At 39.7% G+C, this 18,047-nt stretch overlaps 4 protein-coding genes across 5 annotated transcripts; 3 read left to right on the top strand and 1 right to left on the bottom strand.

Annotated features, from left to right (window-relative positions):
- Positions 1 to 118: 118 nt before the first annotated feature.
- On the top strand, positions 119 to 2,843 carry LOC140801411 (BTB/POZ domain-containing protein At3g19850-like). The gene is made up of 3 exons (XM_073156518.1): positions 119 to 269; positions 369 to 1,463; positions 2,213 to 2,843. The coding sequence occupies exons 1-3, from the start codon at positions 207 to 209 to the stop codon at positions 2,642 to 2,644; spliced, it is 1,590 nt and encodes a 529-aa protein (XP_073012619.1). The 5' UTR covers positions 119 to 206; the 3' UTR covers positions 2,645 to 2,843.
- A 381-nt stretch (positions 2,844 to 3,224) lies between these two features.
- Positions 3,225 to 4,445, bottom strand: LOC140801106 (pentatricopeptide repeat-containing protein At2g18520, mitochondrial-like). Its single transcript, XM_073156107.1, has one exon. It carries the CDS (start codon positions 4,443 to 4,445, stop codon positions 3,225 to 3,227), a length of 1,221 nt encoding a protein of 406 aa, XP_073012208.1.
- Positions 4,446 to 5,975: 1,530 nt separating this feature from the next.
- LOC140801020 (tricalbin-3-like) lies at positions 5,976 to 10,691 on the top strand. The gene is made up of 8 exons (XM_073155999.1): positions 5,976 to 7,092; positions 7,627 to 7,868; positions 8,006 to 8,024; positions 8,461 to 8,666; positions 8,897 to 9,006; positions 9,133 to 9,231; positions 9,437 to 9,890; positions 9,994 to 10,691. Exons 1-8 carry the CDS (start codon positions 6,326 to 6,328, stop codon positions 10,080 to 10,082), a joined length of 1,986 nt encoding a protein of 661 aa, XP_073012100.1. The 5' UTR covers positions 5,976 to 6,325; the 3' UTR covers positions 10,083 to 10,691.
- Positions 10,692 to 12,962: 2,271 nt separating this feature from the next.
- Positions 12,963 to 17,799, top strand: LOC140801251 (delta(24)-sterol reductase-like). 2 transcript variants are annotated; one of them, XM_073156267.1, is made up of 3 exons: positions 12,963 to 13,102; positions 15,545 to 16,792; positions 17,135 to 17,799. In XM_073156267.1, the coding sequence occupies exons 2-3, from the start codon at positions 15,554 to 15,556 to the stop codon at positions 17,576 to 17,578; spliced, it is 1,683 nt and encodes a 560-aa protein (XP_073012368.1). In that variant the 5' UTR covers positions 12,963 to 13,102; positions 15,545 to 15,553; the 3' UTR covers positions 17,579 to 17,799. The 2 variants fall into 2 exon arrangements, with proteins under 2 accessions (XP_073012368.1, XP_073012369.1); XM_073156268.1 differs by having other exon boundaries at positions 13,031 to 13,384.
- Positions 17,800 to 18,047: the final 248 nt, after the last annotated feature.

Raw genomic sequence — 18,047 nt, 5'->3', positions numbered from 1 at the left:
AAAGAGAAAACAAAAACAAAAACAAAAGCAAAAATTACACCAAAAAGGATGCTTGACTTCCGGAGTTGTCTGTCACTGGCTCCAGACAAAATCCATTCATTAATGAGATCAGAAGAGCAACATATGAAGTGCAGCAGCTTCATAGATTTGTTACATTTATTATGACTTTCTTTGCCTAGCTTTGTATTCATTCTGCTCCAAGAACCATGCAGGAGCTGTGTGATCTCAAGGTGCGCGTCAATGGGCAGTTCACCTTCCACCTCCACCAGGTATTTTTTTCAGACCCAAGAACCCATCTTGAATCTTGAACTACTAGCTCGTGCAAGGAAATCTAAAATGAGTCTTTTTTTTTTTTTTTATATTCCCAGAGCATCCTCTGCAGGTTCTCGGGGAGATTGAGGAAGATGGTGAGGCAGGAGAGGAGAAGAAGACCGGTGAAGGATTTAGAGCTCAAGATCATGGATTTCCCGGGAGGTTCAGATGGATTTGAGACGGTTGCAAGATTCTGCTACAAGAATGGGAGCATAGTGATCACCCCTTCCAACCTCTCGCTCCTCCATTGCTCTGCCATCTTCTTGGACATGAGTGAGGAGGTCTACACTTGCAACCTCTTGAGCCAGACGGAGACCTTCATGGATGGATTGTTCTATTGGACGTGGAATGACATCTTGGTAGCCTTGAAAAGCTGTGAGCCCTTCGTCGCCACCGCAGAGTCGTCGGGCCTACTCGAGAAGCTCATCTCAGCTCTCTTCTCAAAGATCTCAGCCAATTCAGAGACACCACTTGTGGCAACTGCACCTTCGCCTTCGTCGTCTTCCTCATCCCTCAGTAGAGAGTGGTGGTTCGACGACCTAACCGTTCTCGCGCCGACTGTGATAGAAAAGATGATGAGGACCCTTGGAGCTTATGGCAGTGATAACAAGAACTTAATTCTCACAAAGTTCCTCCTGCATTACCTCAAAGTAGCATTCCATAAGCCAGGGTTAGGTGCTAATGGAGTTCTTAAGTATAAGGAAGAGTATAGAGGTCTTGCAGACACTGCTATTCATGGAATTGTTATCATAGGAAAGGCATCTTTTTCATGCAGAGGTCTCTTCTGGGTCTCAAGAGTAGTCTCCAATCTTGGCATCAGGAAGGAATGCAGAGATAAGCTTGAGAGGTTGATGGGTCTGATGCTTGATCAAGCTTCGTTGGATGATCTTTTAATTCCAGGGCATGATGGAGATGTGTATGATGTGAACCTAGTGCTGAGATTGGTGAGGGTCTTTGTAAGCTCATATAAGGGTGGAATTGCCTCCCAAAGGATGAAGAAAGTTGGCAAATTGATTGATAAGTACTTGGGGGAGATCTCCCCTGTCCAAAGTTTGAAGGTCACAAAGTTCCTTTGGGTGGCTGAGAGCCTACCAGATTGTGCCAGAGACTGCTATGATGGAGTCTACAGAGCATTGGACATCTATCTTGAGGTAATATTGCTGAAAGTATACAAATATTATTTCAATTGATAATTGGTATGCTCAAATTGGCAACTCAGATAGATTGGTCATATCCCAATATTTTAACATTAGACAAATTAAAAGGCAGTCCTTCGTATGCTTCTTCCCAAAATTATGGATGGGTAGGTATATAGATAGTGTGTTATTTGAAGTACACTTTTTATTGCATAGTGTGTTATTTGAAGTACACTTTTTATTGCATAGTGTGTTGTTTGAAGTACACTTTTTATTGCATAGTGTGTTATTTGAAGTACACTTTTTCTTGCATCATATCAGAACATTATAAGTAGGCCATTATGTTTGTTGATTCATGCATCTAGCCTCTCATTGCTTTGTTCAACCTCTGCTTCATTTTAAAATTTTCATCTTCTTAAGTAAACTTATTAAATTTGAATTGTAAGGAGAACAAAATTGAAAAGTTCTTAGCTATAAACTAATTTTTCATATTGTGCATGTGTTTTGTGCTGACCCTGTGTGCAAGGGAGGAAAGATGGGTTTTCTTTATTCATCTATCTTTCTCTTGCTCAGGATTCTTTGCTTCTCGGGCCCTTTTTTTCCGTCTCAAACATGAGTAGCTAAAATTCTAGTCTCAACATCTCATCCTTTATTTACTAAATATTACAGAGCAGAAAAAGATATATATACCTTTTGCTGTGTGATGCTTCCTTCGCTGTGTTTGAGTACATTTAACACTAATGGATGGCGATAATTTCTCTCAGTCACATCCAACAGTATCGACCGAGGATAGAACGAGCATGTGCCGATGCCTAAACTACGAGAAGCTCACTCTCGAGGCCTGCAAAGACTTCGCTAAGAACCGAAGAATTCCACCAGGAGTTGCAGTACAAGCATTAGCCTCGCAAAAATCCAAGCACCATGTCAATACTTACATCAAGGATAGACCCGATCCCGCGCAGACGCCTGGAAGGACAGCACACAGTTCAAGCCCCAAATCCGAGAAGGCGGCTTCATCAGAGTTGTTAGATGAGAAAGAAGTTCTAAGGCTCAACCTACAGAGAATGCAGAGTAGGGTGATTGAGTTGGAGAAGACATGTAGGGAGATGAAGGGCAAAATGTCTAAGATGGAGAAGACTAAGTCCTTCAACAGCGCTTGTCATCACAGTAGTAAGGGAATGCCCAGACTCTGTTAGACTCACCAAGTTTAGTTTTACTACCTCTGTTTTCACCTGCACATTGAAGGATGCTACTTGCTTCACTTGTATTCTTTTGTGTGCCTAACTGCCATTTGATACTGGATTAAATTGTGTATTGTGTTCTATTGGCAAGAATGGAGTGAGTTAAAAAATTTGTATAGCTTTTGACTACAAAACTGATAGATAATTGTCTGAACTTTTTTTTTCCTGGTATTTTGCTTTGTTCTTTGAACTTTTGCACATGATGAAAGCCAGAAAGGCTGCTTTGAAACTCCTGTGTCTGTTTCACTTTTGTTTTGCTCAATGTAGTCGGGTCCACTGATCCCAAAGAAATCCATTTCCATCAAAGGTGTACCCATTGTCATTGAAGAATTCAAAATAAACACACAAGCATAACATTTACTCGAAATCAGTGGATCAAATGCCAACTGATGGTTACTATTCAGTTTCAAAATTATCAAAACAACAAGTGCAGTTCTTACAAAAGCTAAACTTATTTGATTGGCAAAGTATAAATTCCTAAGATCACTAGGGCTGCATCATCACCCTCCCTCTCAAAGGTCATTGCTTTGACACCTTACCAAGAAAATGAAGCTTCAATTTTCTTCCATTCATCCAATGCATCACCCCTGACTGCTTTCCTCACCTTTGTAGAGATTTCCTTTGCTTTGTCCACCTGAGAACTCTTGATCAACCCATCAACCAATCCTTTAACAGCTTGAAAAGGCGGTGCCCATTTCTTCCCCAAGCATTCCTTGCAGATATCTAGTGCAGGATCGAACTCTCCTTTCTTGACCAAACTGCGAGTTAACACGATGTATGTCTCAAAATTCGGTGAAACCCCAGTCCCATCCGGCCTCTTCACTTCCTGCATCCTCTTGAACACCCTCATAGCAGAACCTACATCACCTTCTTTACAAAATCCATCAATGATAGTGTTGAAGCTAGCACGATTCGGATACACCCCATTTGAAATCATCGCATCCAACAACTCCTCAGCCTCAAAACTCCTTCCTTTCCCGCACAGCAGCGAAATCCGACAATTATAAGTTGTCACATTCGGATTCAAACCCTTCCTTCTAATCTCCTTTAGAAATTCTTGGAAGCCAACTTCCTCCCCTTTCTTAAGATACCCATTCAAGACCTCGTTGTAAGAAACAATATCGGGCTTCACTCCTCTGCTGGGCATTTCATCGAGCAGAGCGCGAGCAGTTTCAATTTCATCATTTGCACAGAGGGCTTTTAAGTAAACGTTATAGGAGGCGATTCCGGGAGAGATGCAACGCTCTTTTGGGATTTTATCGAAGGCGTCGCGAAGGCGGTCAAGTTGGTGGTTTTGGTGGAAAGCGGAGAGGAGAGCACAGAACGAACGGTCGGATACGGGGCGGGAACCGGCGGCGATGTGGTCGAAGGCCCGAACGGCGTGGTCAAGCATCCCGGCGGATGAGTAGAGGGTGAGGAGGCGGATAAGAAATCCTTCCGAGGAGGGAGTGGAGGAATCGGAGTTGGAGCTGGGAAGCTCGAGGAGGCGCTCGATGAGATCAGGGCGGCCGGCTGCGGCGAGGCGGCGGACTGCGAGGCGGTAGATCTGACGATCCCCGTGGAAAGAAGCAGAAGATACGGCGGAGAGGAAGAGGTCGGTGAGGTGGTCCGGGTCGGGCTCCGAGCGGATAAGCCATTTGGTTCGGGAGACAGGATCGGGGTTAAGGTTAGCGGAAGAAGTGGAGAAGAAGGGGGAGGAGAGGATTCGAGGGAGGAGGAGTCTAGGGTTTCGACGTAGTGCCACCGACGCCGCCATTGGAGGTGGAGGAGAGGATTTGGGTGGAAGGGTTTTAGTTCAAGTTAGAGAGAGAGAGTGGAGTGAGCACTGGATTTGGGAAGAGAATGCAGAAGTAGGCGACGGCTTTGTAAACGACTGCCGACTTTAGAGTACTGGAACATGACCGCAGTATAGCTGTGAAGCTTATGCCGTCTTCAAATCCTTACGTATGATATGTCCCAACTCCCAAGTGGCAAGACGGTAATTTGTGAGTTGAGATTTGGTGTGATTGAATTGATCGAGCGTCCGATTAACACTTACTAATTTTATAATCTTTTTCTTAATTTTTTTTAGAGATTAATACATAAATTATTCACATTCGATGGCTAAAATCACATTTTTCAAACGCAATCAGGCATTTTACATGTTAATTTAATGCTTATAGCCTACTTTGATGTATGCAATTTGATTTTAGTGCTTTGTATCCGGACCATTTAGTTTATAGCCTGTAATGGACCATATATCACTTTCTTCTTATTAATGACTAATCTTATCGGTACACCAAGAGCAAGCGATTCATAATTAATATTAGCTAACAACAACCGTGTTAAGTGTTAACCACCTCTTATGCTCAACCATACTTCAATTAACGCTACGTCGTCCACTTGTGAACGCAAGTGCGCATGCAAGTAGTTTCAAAATTTGACACGTTTTAATTATTAGATAATTAATTAATTTTAAGTACCTGTCCGTCTAAAACGGAACGTTATTTTCCAATTTCTACCACGGAAACTCGCTTTTCTAGTCAATTGGTTAGCCGACAACACCTCTGACCAAAAAGGAGTGGGCATCGGATCCTTTACTTATCGGATTTGGATCCGATACATCTAATCAGAACGTATCCACTATGGGTAAATTGTAAGTAGGGATGAAGATTGATGTTATGATGAGCTAGAGCCTAGATGGCAATATATATTATAATATAAATAATTATGAAAGTCTCTTTGACTTATATCGAGGCCATTGCGCATCCCTATTATGGGTGAACCTTGATAATAGTGATTGAATCACAGATGGATCACAATATCTAGTTTTCTTTTTTATTTTGAAGAAATAAAAAAATTATTAACTTTCAAGATTTACGAAAAAACTCCATGAAGACCAAAAATTATAGAAGATCAGACAAAAAAAAACCTAAATCAAGTACAACAATATCCTATAATTTTACCTCATTTAGCAAGTTAATCGGTAGCATAATTAGCCTCTTTTAAGTTTTAAGGATATAAATAATTTTATAATTTTAAAAATTATTAGTTAGTATTTTAATATCATCAATAAGGATCCGGATGGTCCAAGGAATTTTCAACCTTATCGTTAGGCACATCACTAGTAGGAGCGAGTTTAACTCGACAATATTGTTGATAATATTCTTATTTTTAAGATGTAGTTGACCTAATAATGGATCGCACTATATATATATAATCGGATCCGGATGCAACTTTACAATTACAAGATCCGAACCCTGGAAAACTCCCTTCCCACAGTCCCACGTGGAGTTTCAGTTCCTCCGATCCACACGCGTCTCCAAAGCCAGAGAGAGCGTCAGAGACGCGAAACGAAACGTCGCCACGAGATTGGCCACCCCGACGATATCGCGCTTCTCCCAGCCGCCCATTCCTTTCACGCGCCCGCCCACCCAAATCTCCCCCGCTTCCTCCCTCCATATCTTTTCCTCCTCCCTCTCCCAAACCCCCACCAAACCCTAACCCCGATTCCCACCCTTTCCCCCATGGAGCTCTTCCCCATCGTCGCGCTCGATTGCTCCGCCCCTAGCCCTAAGCTCTCCCGATTGCGGATTCTGTAAGCTTGGAAGCCGTTGGTCCCGGTGGTGTTGGAGTCTATGATTCGAGTCGGCTCCGATGCGATCGACGCTGCCCATCGATGGATTTGGGCTGGCGTCTTGTGCTTCGTCTCTCGTTTGCCCGTGTGGAAGCATAAGAAGTAAAAGGCTGTGTCTTGGATTTGTTCTAAGAGGCCGCCGTAGTTGTAGATGGAGATTGCGATGTGAGGGTGGGAACGATAGCTTGGACGTTGGGTTCTTGAGCGCCGCCACGAAGAATGGCGCCAAGGCGCAGAAGGTGTTCATCGCCAAGCGGCTATCCGATCGGCTCGATTACGACGATCCAGAGACGATGCAATTGGCGTCCAAGTTCACCAACTACCAAGAAGATCCCTTGGTGGATAAATTGCGGACGCAGCTCGGCGTGATCCACCCGATCCCCTCGCCACCGATCAACCGGAATATTGTTGGGTTCTTTGTGTTCTTTTTCTTTGTCGGGGTTGTTTTTGATAAGATTTGGACGTCGAGGAAGAGGAATAAGGCGGAGGATGTGATTAAGAATGGCACTTGGCCTCAGGTGCCGACGAGCTTCTCTTTGTTTCTTGAGAAGGACTTGCAGAGGAAAGAGTCGGTTGAATGGGTCAACATGGTTTTGGGAAAATTATGGAAGGTTTATAGGTCTGGGCTCGAGAATTGGATCGTTGGGTTGCTTCAGCCTGTTATTGACAACCTAAAGAAACCTGACTATGTGCAGAGGGTTGAAATCAAGCAGTTCTCTTTGGGAGATGAGCCACTTTCCGTCAGGAATGTTGAGCGTAGAACTTCTCGTCGTGTTAATGACCTGCAGTAAGTTTACTAACATGCTTTGTTTCAGTAGGGGGAGTGGGTACAACATTTAATTGGTTCCTGCATTATTTGTTTGATTTTAACTTAAAAAGCTAATTTTAGTGTTAACAATCCTTCCTATAGTGAAAGAATGCTTTGACATATCTTTTTAGCAACCTAGGAAGTGAAATTCATGGCAGAATCTCTCTTAAGTTTTGTACCCGTTTTAAAAGCTGATTTAATTACTTAAGGTTTCCTTTATCCTGTGAGATATAATGTTGGGTTGGTTATATCTTATTAGAGGCCCATCCTTTGATCTGTCTGAGCTGTGGTAATTACATCAAGTCTGAAATAGCAATGTTGGATTAATCTGCCAAAATTAGGTAACTCTTATCGATATTATAAGGACCTCACAGTATGGAAAAGAATTGTCGTATTTTTGGATAAAATGGCTGAAATGAATGCATCTGTGTCATTGGAGCAAATGTTTTATGTGCTAATTTTACTTTTGTATACAATTTATATTAAAATTTGGTGGCATTTTTTTAATCTCAGGTATCAGATTGGTCTTCGTTATACAGGTGGAGCTCGCATGTTGTTGTCCCTGTCACTAAAATTTGGTATTATCCCCATAGTAGTACCTGTTGGTGTCCGTGATTTTGATATTGATGGGGAGCTTTGGGTTAAATTGCGTCTGATTCCAACGGAACCTTGGGTGGGAGCAGTTTCATGGGCTTTTGTCTCGCTTCCAAAAATTAAGTTTGAGCTCTCTCCATTCCGTTTGTTCAATCTCATGGGTACGTGTCTTTTCCATGGTTAAGGTTCTTCTTCAATAAAGTTTGTGAAAATGTCTCACTCCGTTCAGACGTGTACTTTGATGCTTTACTAATGGTGGCTTAATGTCTATTGCATGCAATCACCTGTGCTTCATCAGCAATTCCTGTTCTATCAATGTGAGTAAAATTGTTTCCATTTCAACTTCTCATTTCTGTGATGCTTTTCCACTCAAAACTGACATTTCTTTCTGTTACAAACATTTTGCTACTATAATATTTTTATGTCCAACTAGCATTATATTTAGAGGGAGTACTGTGATCATCTTATTTATCATTTTTGGTTTTGATTTGAGAAAGAAATATGATATTCTATTATATATACTCTATCAGGCTGGCCAAGTTGATGATTCCTTCTACTTTATTCTTTCTCTCATGATACAAATATAATAGGTCTCTTCTCTTTGCAGATCTTTATTTAGTTTGTATCCCAAAATTGTTTCTCATGCTTACTGTTTGGTAGGACCTGAAATTGTTTCTCATGCATACTGTTTGATAGGAGGTATCTTACTAGTTTGCCCTAATCTGAGAAAAATTGTTTCCTCATATGTACTAGGTTCCTGACAAAGCTTCTAACTGAAGATCTGCCTCGACTTTTTGTGCGTCCAAAAAAGATTGTCCTTGATTTTCAGAAAGGGAAAGCACTTGGTCCTGTTGCAGAAAACTCTGAAGATGATGCAATTCATCAAGGAAATAAAGACTCTGTTGGGGAGTTATCAGTTACCCTTGTTGATGCTCGGAAACTTTCCTATGCCATATTTGGTATCCACTCTCTACCTTCTCTTTTGCTTCGGTTTATTGGTTTTACTCTAGACAAATAGAAAATGCTTCCTCCTGTGTTTTCATTACTATAATCCTTGTTGGTACTTTAGATTTATCATCTATGATTTAATTCGGAATTTGGATCCGCTGGCTTTCAGTCTTGTCCTGAGTGTTTATCAGTATGTGTCCGACAAGTACTAATATTTTGTAAACTATGTGTCCATGAACAGCGAAGACTGATCCATACGTTATCTTGAGTCTCGATGATCAAGAAATTCGAAGCAAAAAGAATAGCCAAACAACTGTCATTGGGCCACCTGGTGAACCTATCTGGAACCAAGTGAGATTTCTTTGTTCTACCATCAATTGCTCCTTTCTTTAGGAGGATTTAAACATTCATGCATTGGTCCAAGTGCTTGGTTGTTTCATACTTTTAGAATAATGGGCATTTCTGGCATGTGATCAGGATTTCCATCTGCTTGTTGCAAACCCTCGAAAGCAGAAGTTACTTATTCAAGTAAAGGACTCCTTTGGTTTCACTGACTTCACAGTAGGCACAGGAGAGGTCTGTAATTCTTTATTTCATTGACTAGCATAAAAGCACAATAATGCTATCTTATTGTTTTTGCACATGGGCTGGATATTTATGTGCCATGAAGACAATATTGCTGGCCCTTTATGCATTAGTGTTGATGTTATTTTCACTTCTATGTTGTACGTCTGATATCTCTCTCTTGCTTGCGTATCATACTTACTGGATATCCCATTAGGTTGAGCTAGGCTCGCTGCAAGATACAGTGCCAAGAGATACAATTGTACCTTTACGAGGAGGTTGGAACTTATTCAGGAGGCAATCTTCTGGGGAAATTTTACTCCGCCTGACATACAAAGCATATGTTGAAGATGAAGAAGATGATGGTGGAGAACCAGAATTTGTCTACAGCGATGCATCTGATGATGAAACATTAGACTACGAAAAAGAAAATGGCATTGATTGGCAAAGTATAAGTGATTACCCTAGTGGAAAAGAAAGAGAGACCTTTATGGACGTGCTGGCAGCATTGCTTGTTAGTGAGGAATTTCGAGGCATAGTGGCATCTGAAACTATAAACTTCAAAGGCTCAGATGATTTCAATTATCCAAAATCTACAAGGTCAAAAGTGCGAGCTGGTGGTGCTGGATCACCAAGTCTTGATTCTGAGAATGCTTCTGGTGGCTCCATAGGTAATATCTGTCTTTTTCTGATTTTAACCATTATATGACTTATTTTTATCCGCTGCCCATCTTCATAAAGTTTCACTATTTATACTTTCTCTCACTTTTGCAGACTTTGCGTTAGTGTGGTTTGCTGCCTTAACAGGTATAGCTGTGCTTATTGCTTTGAACATGGGCGGTTCAAGTTTCTTCAATCCCTGATACCTATAAGATAGACGTAAGCCAACCCAATTACATCCTGACCCATTTTCAAGAATTCTGTCATTTTCTTCTGAGATTTTGGTGGACTCAAGTCACCAATAGGTCAGATGTGGACTCAGACCGAGCGGAGCTGTCCGGCTTGCCCGGTCTTGCTATCGAATGTGCACTACCGTATCAATGTGGTCAATCTAATAGTTATGATTGCACACACTCTAATCTATTGGGCCTTTTGTATTCTATTTCAAGCACGATCATGGCTATAAGATGGCGGCTTGGAGGTGTGCCTAGATCAATCCAAACTGGTCCACATGCACCTGAACCCCCTCAATATTTTCAGATCCAGTCTTCCGATATATTCTCTCTTGCCAGGGCTCTTCAATATAATGTCCCACACATAAAGTGAAAAGTCAACTATACATATTTTTTGGTCCACTCGGTTTTCATAATTATCATGTAAACTCTAGCAGAGAAATGGCTTGTGGCGGCTTTCTTTTTCTTTCCCTTTTCTCTTTTATCCCCAAAATGTGTATAATTGCCATCTGACTTTCTGCATGCCGTACATAATCTGCGAGCTCTGCAATCAATTAAGAATTTTTTTTCCCAAAGTCATTCAAAGTTCCATGTATTGTGTGTTTTTAACTGGACACATGAATGAGCTACAAGAACCTACATTGTTTTTGTGTATTTTTATGAATACTTTTGTGCAAGTGATGCTCTTCTGTGGTCTGGACCAGGCAGGCAGGCACCAGCCACCAGGTATCGTTACTTTTTCTTTTATCTCTTTCTTTTAAATTGTTATTATTTATTCCAACTCAGCAGGAGTACAAGTATGCATTTTAACCCCTGTGAATCAATGTGATGTAACTGTATTTTGCCGGACGTTTAGCAGACTAGCAGTGCTCTTCTTTCTCAAATTCTCTGCATAAATTTGGCTATTGCGCAAAATAAGTCTATTTCCAAAACTTATTGCAGGAAAATGTGAAATTTTAAATTATTTAGTGAATATATTTTTGTCACTGACGATTATTATCGAGCCCCTATAGACATTAGAGTTAATGTTTAGTGATTTTTTTTTTATTAGAATGCTATATGCCTATGAAAACAAAATAATTTCTTATCACAGTTTGTTACGTGCAAAAATAAATCGAATTGTTCATTCCACTTGTTAGTGCCTTTTCTCTCATCTTTACCAAGTGGACTTGATAGGTGCCATCCAATTTTATAGTCGTTCTTTAATACGTCGGGTAGGTTCTTTATTATGGTCAGGGGAATTGGGTCCAATCCCGTCAACAGCCAGAGTTATGTGGTGGTGACTCTAATAGGTCCCCCAAGAGATGAACAAAATTAAAATACGGGATATAAGAATTAATCCTTGTGCTACACTAGATGACATTGGGCAATCCTATTTTTAATTTTTTTATATAAAAAGTATATATTATAGCTTAATCGTCACGAGTACACATTGCTCATAAAACAGCAAGGAAAACCTTATCCTAGGTTAAAGTCACGATGATGTTTATTTTTGAAAGAAAATTATATTTTACGCTATGTTTAATTCCTTACAGTTTCACTTGCGTGTGACTTTACTCTCTAATAATTATATTTAAATTAGAATTAATATTATTTCATCAAATTTAATCGGTGGTTAGACACAAAGTTTTTTAAAAAAAAAAATTAGATGCTTCTAAAATAAATATTAATCATATTTCAGATGATAAATATATAATAAAATTTATCATATCTTTATAATATAAAATTTGATTGATATTATTTTTAGACACATTAAAAACTGATCTAATTCTCTTCTACAACTTGACGAGGGAAAAGAAATGCTTACTCAAAATCCAGCCTTCTTACAATGATAAATTAATTACATCAGGCCTGTCTTTTGTTTGTGATCCATCCAATTCAAATTAATATATACAGCCAATAGTCATATAATACTTAATTCGTCCTCTTAACAGAATATTTTCTCTGCCTAAATTATTATCTCACTACATATGCGCACGAACACATCTACAAATTAAAAATAAAATACTTTTAATATGTTAAAGTGAAGGTAGATATACAACTTACCTAAGTAATATCACAATTTCCCAACTATTTATTCATTTCAAGTGCCAAGCTTAACATATACATTTCCGAACTATTTAGACATATTTTTTAATATGCAGACTGCAATCAAATGATAAAAATATCTCTGTGTAGCTAAAATAATAAAAAATGAGCTCTTCTGTGCATATCTTATATAAATTATATATATTTAATATAAAAATAAATAAATTCAGTTTTAAAAGTCCAATTTGTTAAATTCGCTAGTAAATATCACCATGTATATAATTATTAGTAATATTCATAATATTATAAGATAATTATACCTATGAAACTATATTCGATTTTTGCGGACGGCCATAAACTTTTTAAGGTTATGATCTATATATAATTTCCACCGTCCACTGTTCTTTTGGCCGTTACGGATATAAGACCGCTGGATTCCGTCCCTCCAACGGCCACACGTCCCAAAATAAAAATCCTCTAGATCCAGGAACGGGAAACGACACGCTTTGGCGCGCAAATGGTTCTGACACACGCCACGTGGTGGCAGACAAGACGCATCGGACAGTTGTCTCGGGCGAGATCCAACCGGCACGGGAGGACAGAGATGCCTGATCCAATCCACGGCTGGTCCCATGCGGGAGGGCGTTCTCGTAATTTCCACTCGGAAAGGCGCATGTACTGCATGCAGTTGTTTTGAATCCCGACATGAAGATTTTCATTTTCACCCTCCTCGTTTTAAGATGTTACAGTTAGAACCTTACGAATCTACTTTTACAGATGGGTGAAGTTTTCATAGTGTTAATCGCAATATTACTGAAAGGTAGAGTGTGAAGTGAATATTTCCCAAAATCGGTGTCGCTATTTATAAACCCGCCTTCGCTTTGTCCGCTCACTACTTTGAATGCGGAGACGGTGAGTTCACCGGATAGGAGGAAGGCGACGAGAGCTCCGTCTCTCCATTGGTGAGCTCTAAGCCGAACTCGTCTCAGTGCTTTTATTGCTTCCAGTAATAGCGTCTTCAAGGTTTAGAATTTTGTTTCCATCCGTAAAACCCTATATTAATCGCATTATATGTGATTCCTCTGGTCTTTGATCCGATCCCCGGGGAATCTCTGGGCTATAGATCTGAACCCGGAGTGAATATAAACACACTGATCCACCTTTTTCCTCTGAGGATCTTTGGGAAGGGGTAGCCGGATCCATTTCTGGCTTTGTTTGCTCGGATCTGAGCTACATTTGGAGAGGTAATCGTGATTCGTGCCTTATTTTCCTCCAAACTATTTGTCATTCTCGTCTCGTGGTACGTTACAGAATTGACCAAACTTTAGATTTTGGTGTTCCTTTCTTGTGATTAGGGCGGTTAAAGTTTCCCTTTCTAGACACATTGATATTAACTGACTATCTGGAGTCTTCTTGGTTGTCCTTTTCTTTCCCTTGTGGTTCTTCTAGCTCTTTGTTTAGGTGATTAGTCTTAGTGCGAGATCCGCTCTCATTGGTGGTAAAGACCCGTGGTCCTTTCTCTTTTGAGAGTCCTTTGTTTCGGACGATTGACTTGAGTGTTTATACTAGGTTATGGTTGATTACGACGTCTAAACAGTAATTGCCAGATCTAAGTAGATCTCCAAGTTTTTGGCATTAAGTTTTGCCACTTGCTGCCAAGTACAAGATCCTGTATAATAGCTATTTTCCAAGCTCCAGATTTTGATACCTTTCAGTTCTAGATTTTATTATTTTGATACCTTCAAAGCAACTATTATTTCCACAAGTTACCTGGGTTGCTTTGAATAGACCGATTCTGGCTGGATTCATATCTTCTTTGATGCTGTGCTTATCTTTTGATGAAGTCCCACAGTATAGATGTGGAGTAGACCGACTTGTCCAGATACTCTACTTGATTATAATATGTTATGTTAGTGTTGCTCCTAAACGAGAGTGGAACATTATTTTAGAAGTATGGAGAATGGATTGTCATGTATAAATGTGAATTCTCCTTGCCTTGGAAAACTGCCATCTGGCATCACTTCCCTTTTATGTTTAAAAGCTTTTGTATTGAGTGAAAGAATTCAGTTTCTCCTTTTTTAGTTATTTATTTGACTTGAGCTATGGACGTTGCAAATGTTCCAGGTGCAGTATTGAGAGATTAATTATGCCATGGAAATTGTAGACTCTAATATTTTCGCTGTCTGTCCAAGGTTAAAAACTTATAATAGGAAAAGGTTCCCCTCCCTTCTTTCTGTTATAGTCTTGATATTGTCATCATCATAGAACCATGACTAGGCTGTTAGAAAAAACTTTCAGATTTTGTCAGTGATTGGACTGAGATTGTTCTGTTCTCTTTCATAAAGAAAATACTTTCTTTTTCTAGCCATGAGGTAAATCGAATTTTGGAATCTTCAGCCATTGCTTTTCTAGTCACTCATTCATTAGTTGGGCACCACTAGTAATTCAATATCTGTTACAAGACATCATCATGAGAATTTGGAGATGAAAGATTGACTGTTTTACATTTTGAAGAAAAGCTTTTTCATGCATTTATAAGGAATTGACTCCTTGGATCTTTCCAAGGCTGTTTTCATGCACATAGACCTGTGAGACCACTTCCATCTGTTGCAATTATCTCTCTTGGATCATTATGCTGGTGGTATTTTGATTTACTTCGTTTGCTTTCATTATGGTATAGCCTTTTATTGGATGATAAAGTGGGATAAAATTCACAACTGGTAATTTCTTAATGTAGGAAGGTATTTACCTGAAAAAATTGGACCATTCATAGCAGGTGCCATAAGTGAGAGTGAATATAATGCTATCATCAGTTGCATTAGTTCTACTATTTAATGTGACTCGAATATCGTTCAAGGTGACGGGAATAAGTATAAGGGGAGCCTGTGATCTTGTGTACAGATGTACACACTTGTAGTTGATTGCTAACCCATCGAGCTTATCTCTTTTACAGGGGCATCTGTATATAGAACTCAGATGTAGCGTGGCCAGGTATACACAATAGAGAGATAGCTAAGTGTAATTGGTTAATACTACAATTTGGCTTGGTATTTCCAAGGAATTCATCTTTGTTGTTTGACCTCTGATTTCTTCTTTAGTGCTTATTTGTCTTCTATGAGCTCAATCAACCATCGTCCTTCTGCAACAACTAATAACATAAAGAGAAGCCCTGCTATTAATGACTGGGCTTCTTTCTTCTCCTAGTGCTTCATCTCATGATTTTTGAACCTTTCTACTTTCTTTGATTGCTTTCCATCTTATCATGTTGTAGATTCATCCATAGATCAAGAAAATAAAAAAGTAAAGCCAGCATAGTTTAAATGTATATTTTATGGATCTCATATTTCGAGCACTATTTGTTTAAGTGCTTGACGTGAACTTAACTATTCTATTTTTTTATGCAGTCTATAAACATGTCGGATCTCCAAGTACCTCTGCGTCCAAAGAGGAAAAAAGTTTTGGTGGACTACTTTGTCCAATTCCGATGGATACTTGTCATCTTTGTTGTCCTTCCTGTTTCTTGCCTGATCTACTTCAGCTTATTTCTGGGAGATGTTAGATCTGCTATGAAATCAGAAAAACGTCGTCAGAAGGAACACGATGAGAACGTCAAGAAAGTAGTGAACCGCCTAAAGCAAAGAAACCCAAAAAAAGATGGTCTTGTATGCACAGCAAGGAAACCATACATCGCTGTTGGCATGCGTAATGTTGACTATAAACGTGCTAGGCATTTTGAGGTTGATCTCTCTGCATTTAGGAACATCCTTGAGATTGACAAAGAGAGAATGATTGCAAAAGTGGAGCCTCTTGTTAATATGGGTCAGATAACTCGAGAAACGGTTCCTATGAATCTTGCCCTTGCAGTCGTTGCGGAGCTTGATGATCTCACAGTTGGAGGTCTAATCAATGGTTATGGCATTGAGGGAAGTTCTCATATCTATGGCCTTTTCTCTGATACAGTAGTTGCCATGGAAATTGTCCTTGCGGACGGGCAAGTTGTTAGGGCAACTAAGGACAACGAGTACTCGGACCTTTTCTATGGGATGCCATGGTCTCAAGGAACACTGGGTTTCCTGGTTTCAGCAGAGATTAAACTCATACCCATCAAGGAATATATGAGACTAACATACACTCCAGTGAAAGGAAATCTGCAGGAAATTGCACAGGGTTATGCAGATTCTTTTGCACCTCGAGATGGGGATCCATCAAAGATCCCAGATTTTGTCGAGGGAATGATTTATACACCAACTGAGAGTGTTATGATGACTGGGATGTACGCTTCCACAGAGGAGGCAAAGAAGAAGGGCAATGTCATCAATAGTGTAGGATGGTGGTTTAAGCCTTGGTTCTATCAGCATGCACAGACAGCACTAAAGAAAGGGGAATTTGTGGAATACATACCCACCAGAGAATATTACCATAGGCACACGAGGTGTCTCTATTGGGAAGGGAAGCTGATCCTCCCATTTGCCGATCAATGGTGGTTCAGATGGACTTTGGGGTGGCTGATGCCACCAAAGGTTTCTCTACTTAAGGCCACCCAGGGTGAAGCTATCAGAAACTATTATCATGAAATGCATGTGATCCAAGATATGTTGGTTCCTCTATACAAAGTTGGGGATGCTCTTGAATTTGTTCACCAAGAAATGGAGGTATGTTGCTATGCTATTATAGTCCTGTAATTTTCTTCTCACACATTGCTTCTCTTGATTCTTCATACTTAACATGTTTCTACTGATCAAGATAAACCATGATACTATAAGTTTGTCTGTATGCATAACTTCTCTTTACACCATAGTTTTGGCACTCAGCATGCTGCTGTTTCTTAACTCAACTGTAATAGTAATGTGCGTATAGTGGATATAATTGCCTTTTTGATTCGGCTGGAATTTTTTGTTATTATTTCTTTTGTTTCTCTGTTACCACAATCATATTTCATCAATTCTTTTGGGCCTGCTCTCGAGGTTGGTGTTTATTCTTTTTCTACTTTTCAGATTTATCCCATTTGGCTTTGCCCCCATCGTCTCTTCAAGCTTCCAGTAAAGACTATGGTGTACCCAGAACCAGGTTTTGAGCTTCACCACAGGCAGGGTGACACAAGCTATGCTCAAATGTACACAGATATTGGTGTATACTACGCTCCTGGGCCTGTCCTAAGGGGTGAGGTGTTTGATGGCGCACAAGCGGTCCGCAACTTGGAACAGTGGCTGATTCAGAACCAGAGTTTCCAACCACAATATGCAGTCTCTGAACTTAGCGAGAAGGACTTCTGGAGGATGTTCGACTGCTCTCATTACGAGCATTGCCGCAAGAAATACGGGGCAATTGGGACCTTCATGAGTGTCTACTACAAGTCTAAGAAAGGGAGGAAGACGGAGAAGGAGGTGCAGGAAGCCGAGGCAGCTATCCTCGAACCTGCCTATGCTGAAGAAGTTTAATCCAACTTCAATGGTTTAACCTTTAAATTCTGTAGAATTTTTGCAATCCCGGTGAATTCTCTGAACTTGCCCTTTGCTTTGGTTGATGGCTGGATTTGTAATATGAGAGACTTATCCACTTGCTGATTATGATTAGCCTTGTATTTTTTTTCTTTCTAGTATTTGAATCTGAACGGATATTTTTATTATTATCTATGCAGTTATGCTGATGTTAGTATTTAGATGTGTTGTTTGCTTTGTGAATTGGTCTTTAGTTTATAATTAGGTCTCCCTTATATTTAATCTATAATTAACCTATGGATGAGATCTATCACAAATCACAATATTTATAAATTCGATAATGCTACTGATGTATTATTAATTTAAAAAAAAAAGGAGTTAAAGAAGAAATTCTCTGAACCTGCCAATTCATCATTATAAAATATAATGTAAAGGAGATGTATTGCTGAGATAATAAATAAAATCAAAT

Source organism: Typha latifolia, chromosome 14 (genome assembly GCF_019914945.1).
Source record: "Typha latifolia isolate L0001 chromosome 14, TyphaL0001v2, whole genome shotgun sequence".
NCBI classification, from domain to species: domain Eukaryota; kingdom Viridiplantae; phylum Streptophyta; class Magnoliopsida; order Poales; family Typhaceae; genus Typha; species Typha latifolia.
This window is presented reverse-complemented; position numbering and strand designations above follow the sequence as displayed.

Bases quoted from the DNA above. Each gene is read 5' to 3' on its own strand.
- LOC140801411 (XM_073156518.1), top strand. From the start codon at position 207: ATGCAGGAGCTGTGTGATCTCAAGGTGCGCGTCAATGGGCAGTTCACC. The intron at 270-368 runs GTATTTTTTTCA...TTATATTCCCAG, and splicing joins TCACCTTCCACCTCCACCAG to AGCATCCTCTGCAGGTTCTC. The intron at 1,464-2,212 runs GTAATATTGCTG...AATTTCTCTCAG, and splicing joins CATTGGACATCTATCTTGAG to TCACATCCAACAGTATCGAC.
- LOC140801106 (XM_073156107.1), bottom strand. From the start codon at position 4,445: ATGGCGGCGTCGGTGGCACTACGTCGAAACCCTAGACTCCTCCTCCCT.
- LOC140801020 (XM_073155999.1), top strand. From the start codon at position 6,326: ATGCGATCGACGCTGCCCATCGATGGATTTGGGCTGGCGTCTTGTGCT. The intron at 9,232-9,436 runs GTCTGTAATTCT...ATATCCCATTAG, and splicing joins TCACAGTAGGCACAGGAGAG to GTTGAGCTAGGCTCGCTGCA. The intron at 9,891-9,993 runs GTAATATCTGTC...TCACTTTTGCAG, and splicing joins TGCTTCTGGTGGCTCCATAG to ACTTTGCGTTAGTGTGGTTT.
- LOC140801251 (XM_073156267.1), top strand. From the start codon at position 15,554: ATGTCGGATCTCCAAGTACCTCTGCGTCCAAAGAGGAAAAAAGTTTTG. The intron at 16,793-17,134 runs GTATGTTGCTAT...TCTACTTTTCAG, and splicing joins TTGTTCACCAAGAAATGGAG to ATTTATCCCATTTGGCTTTG.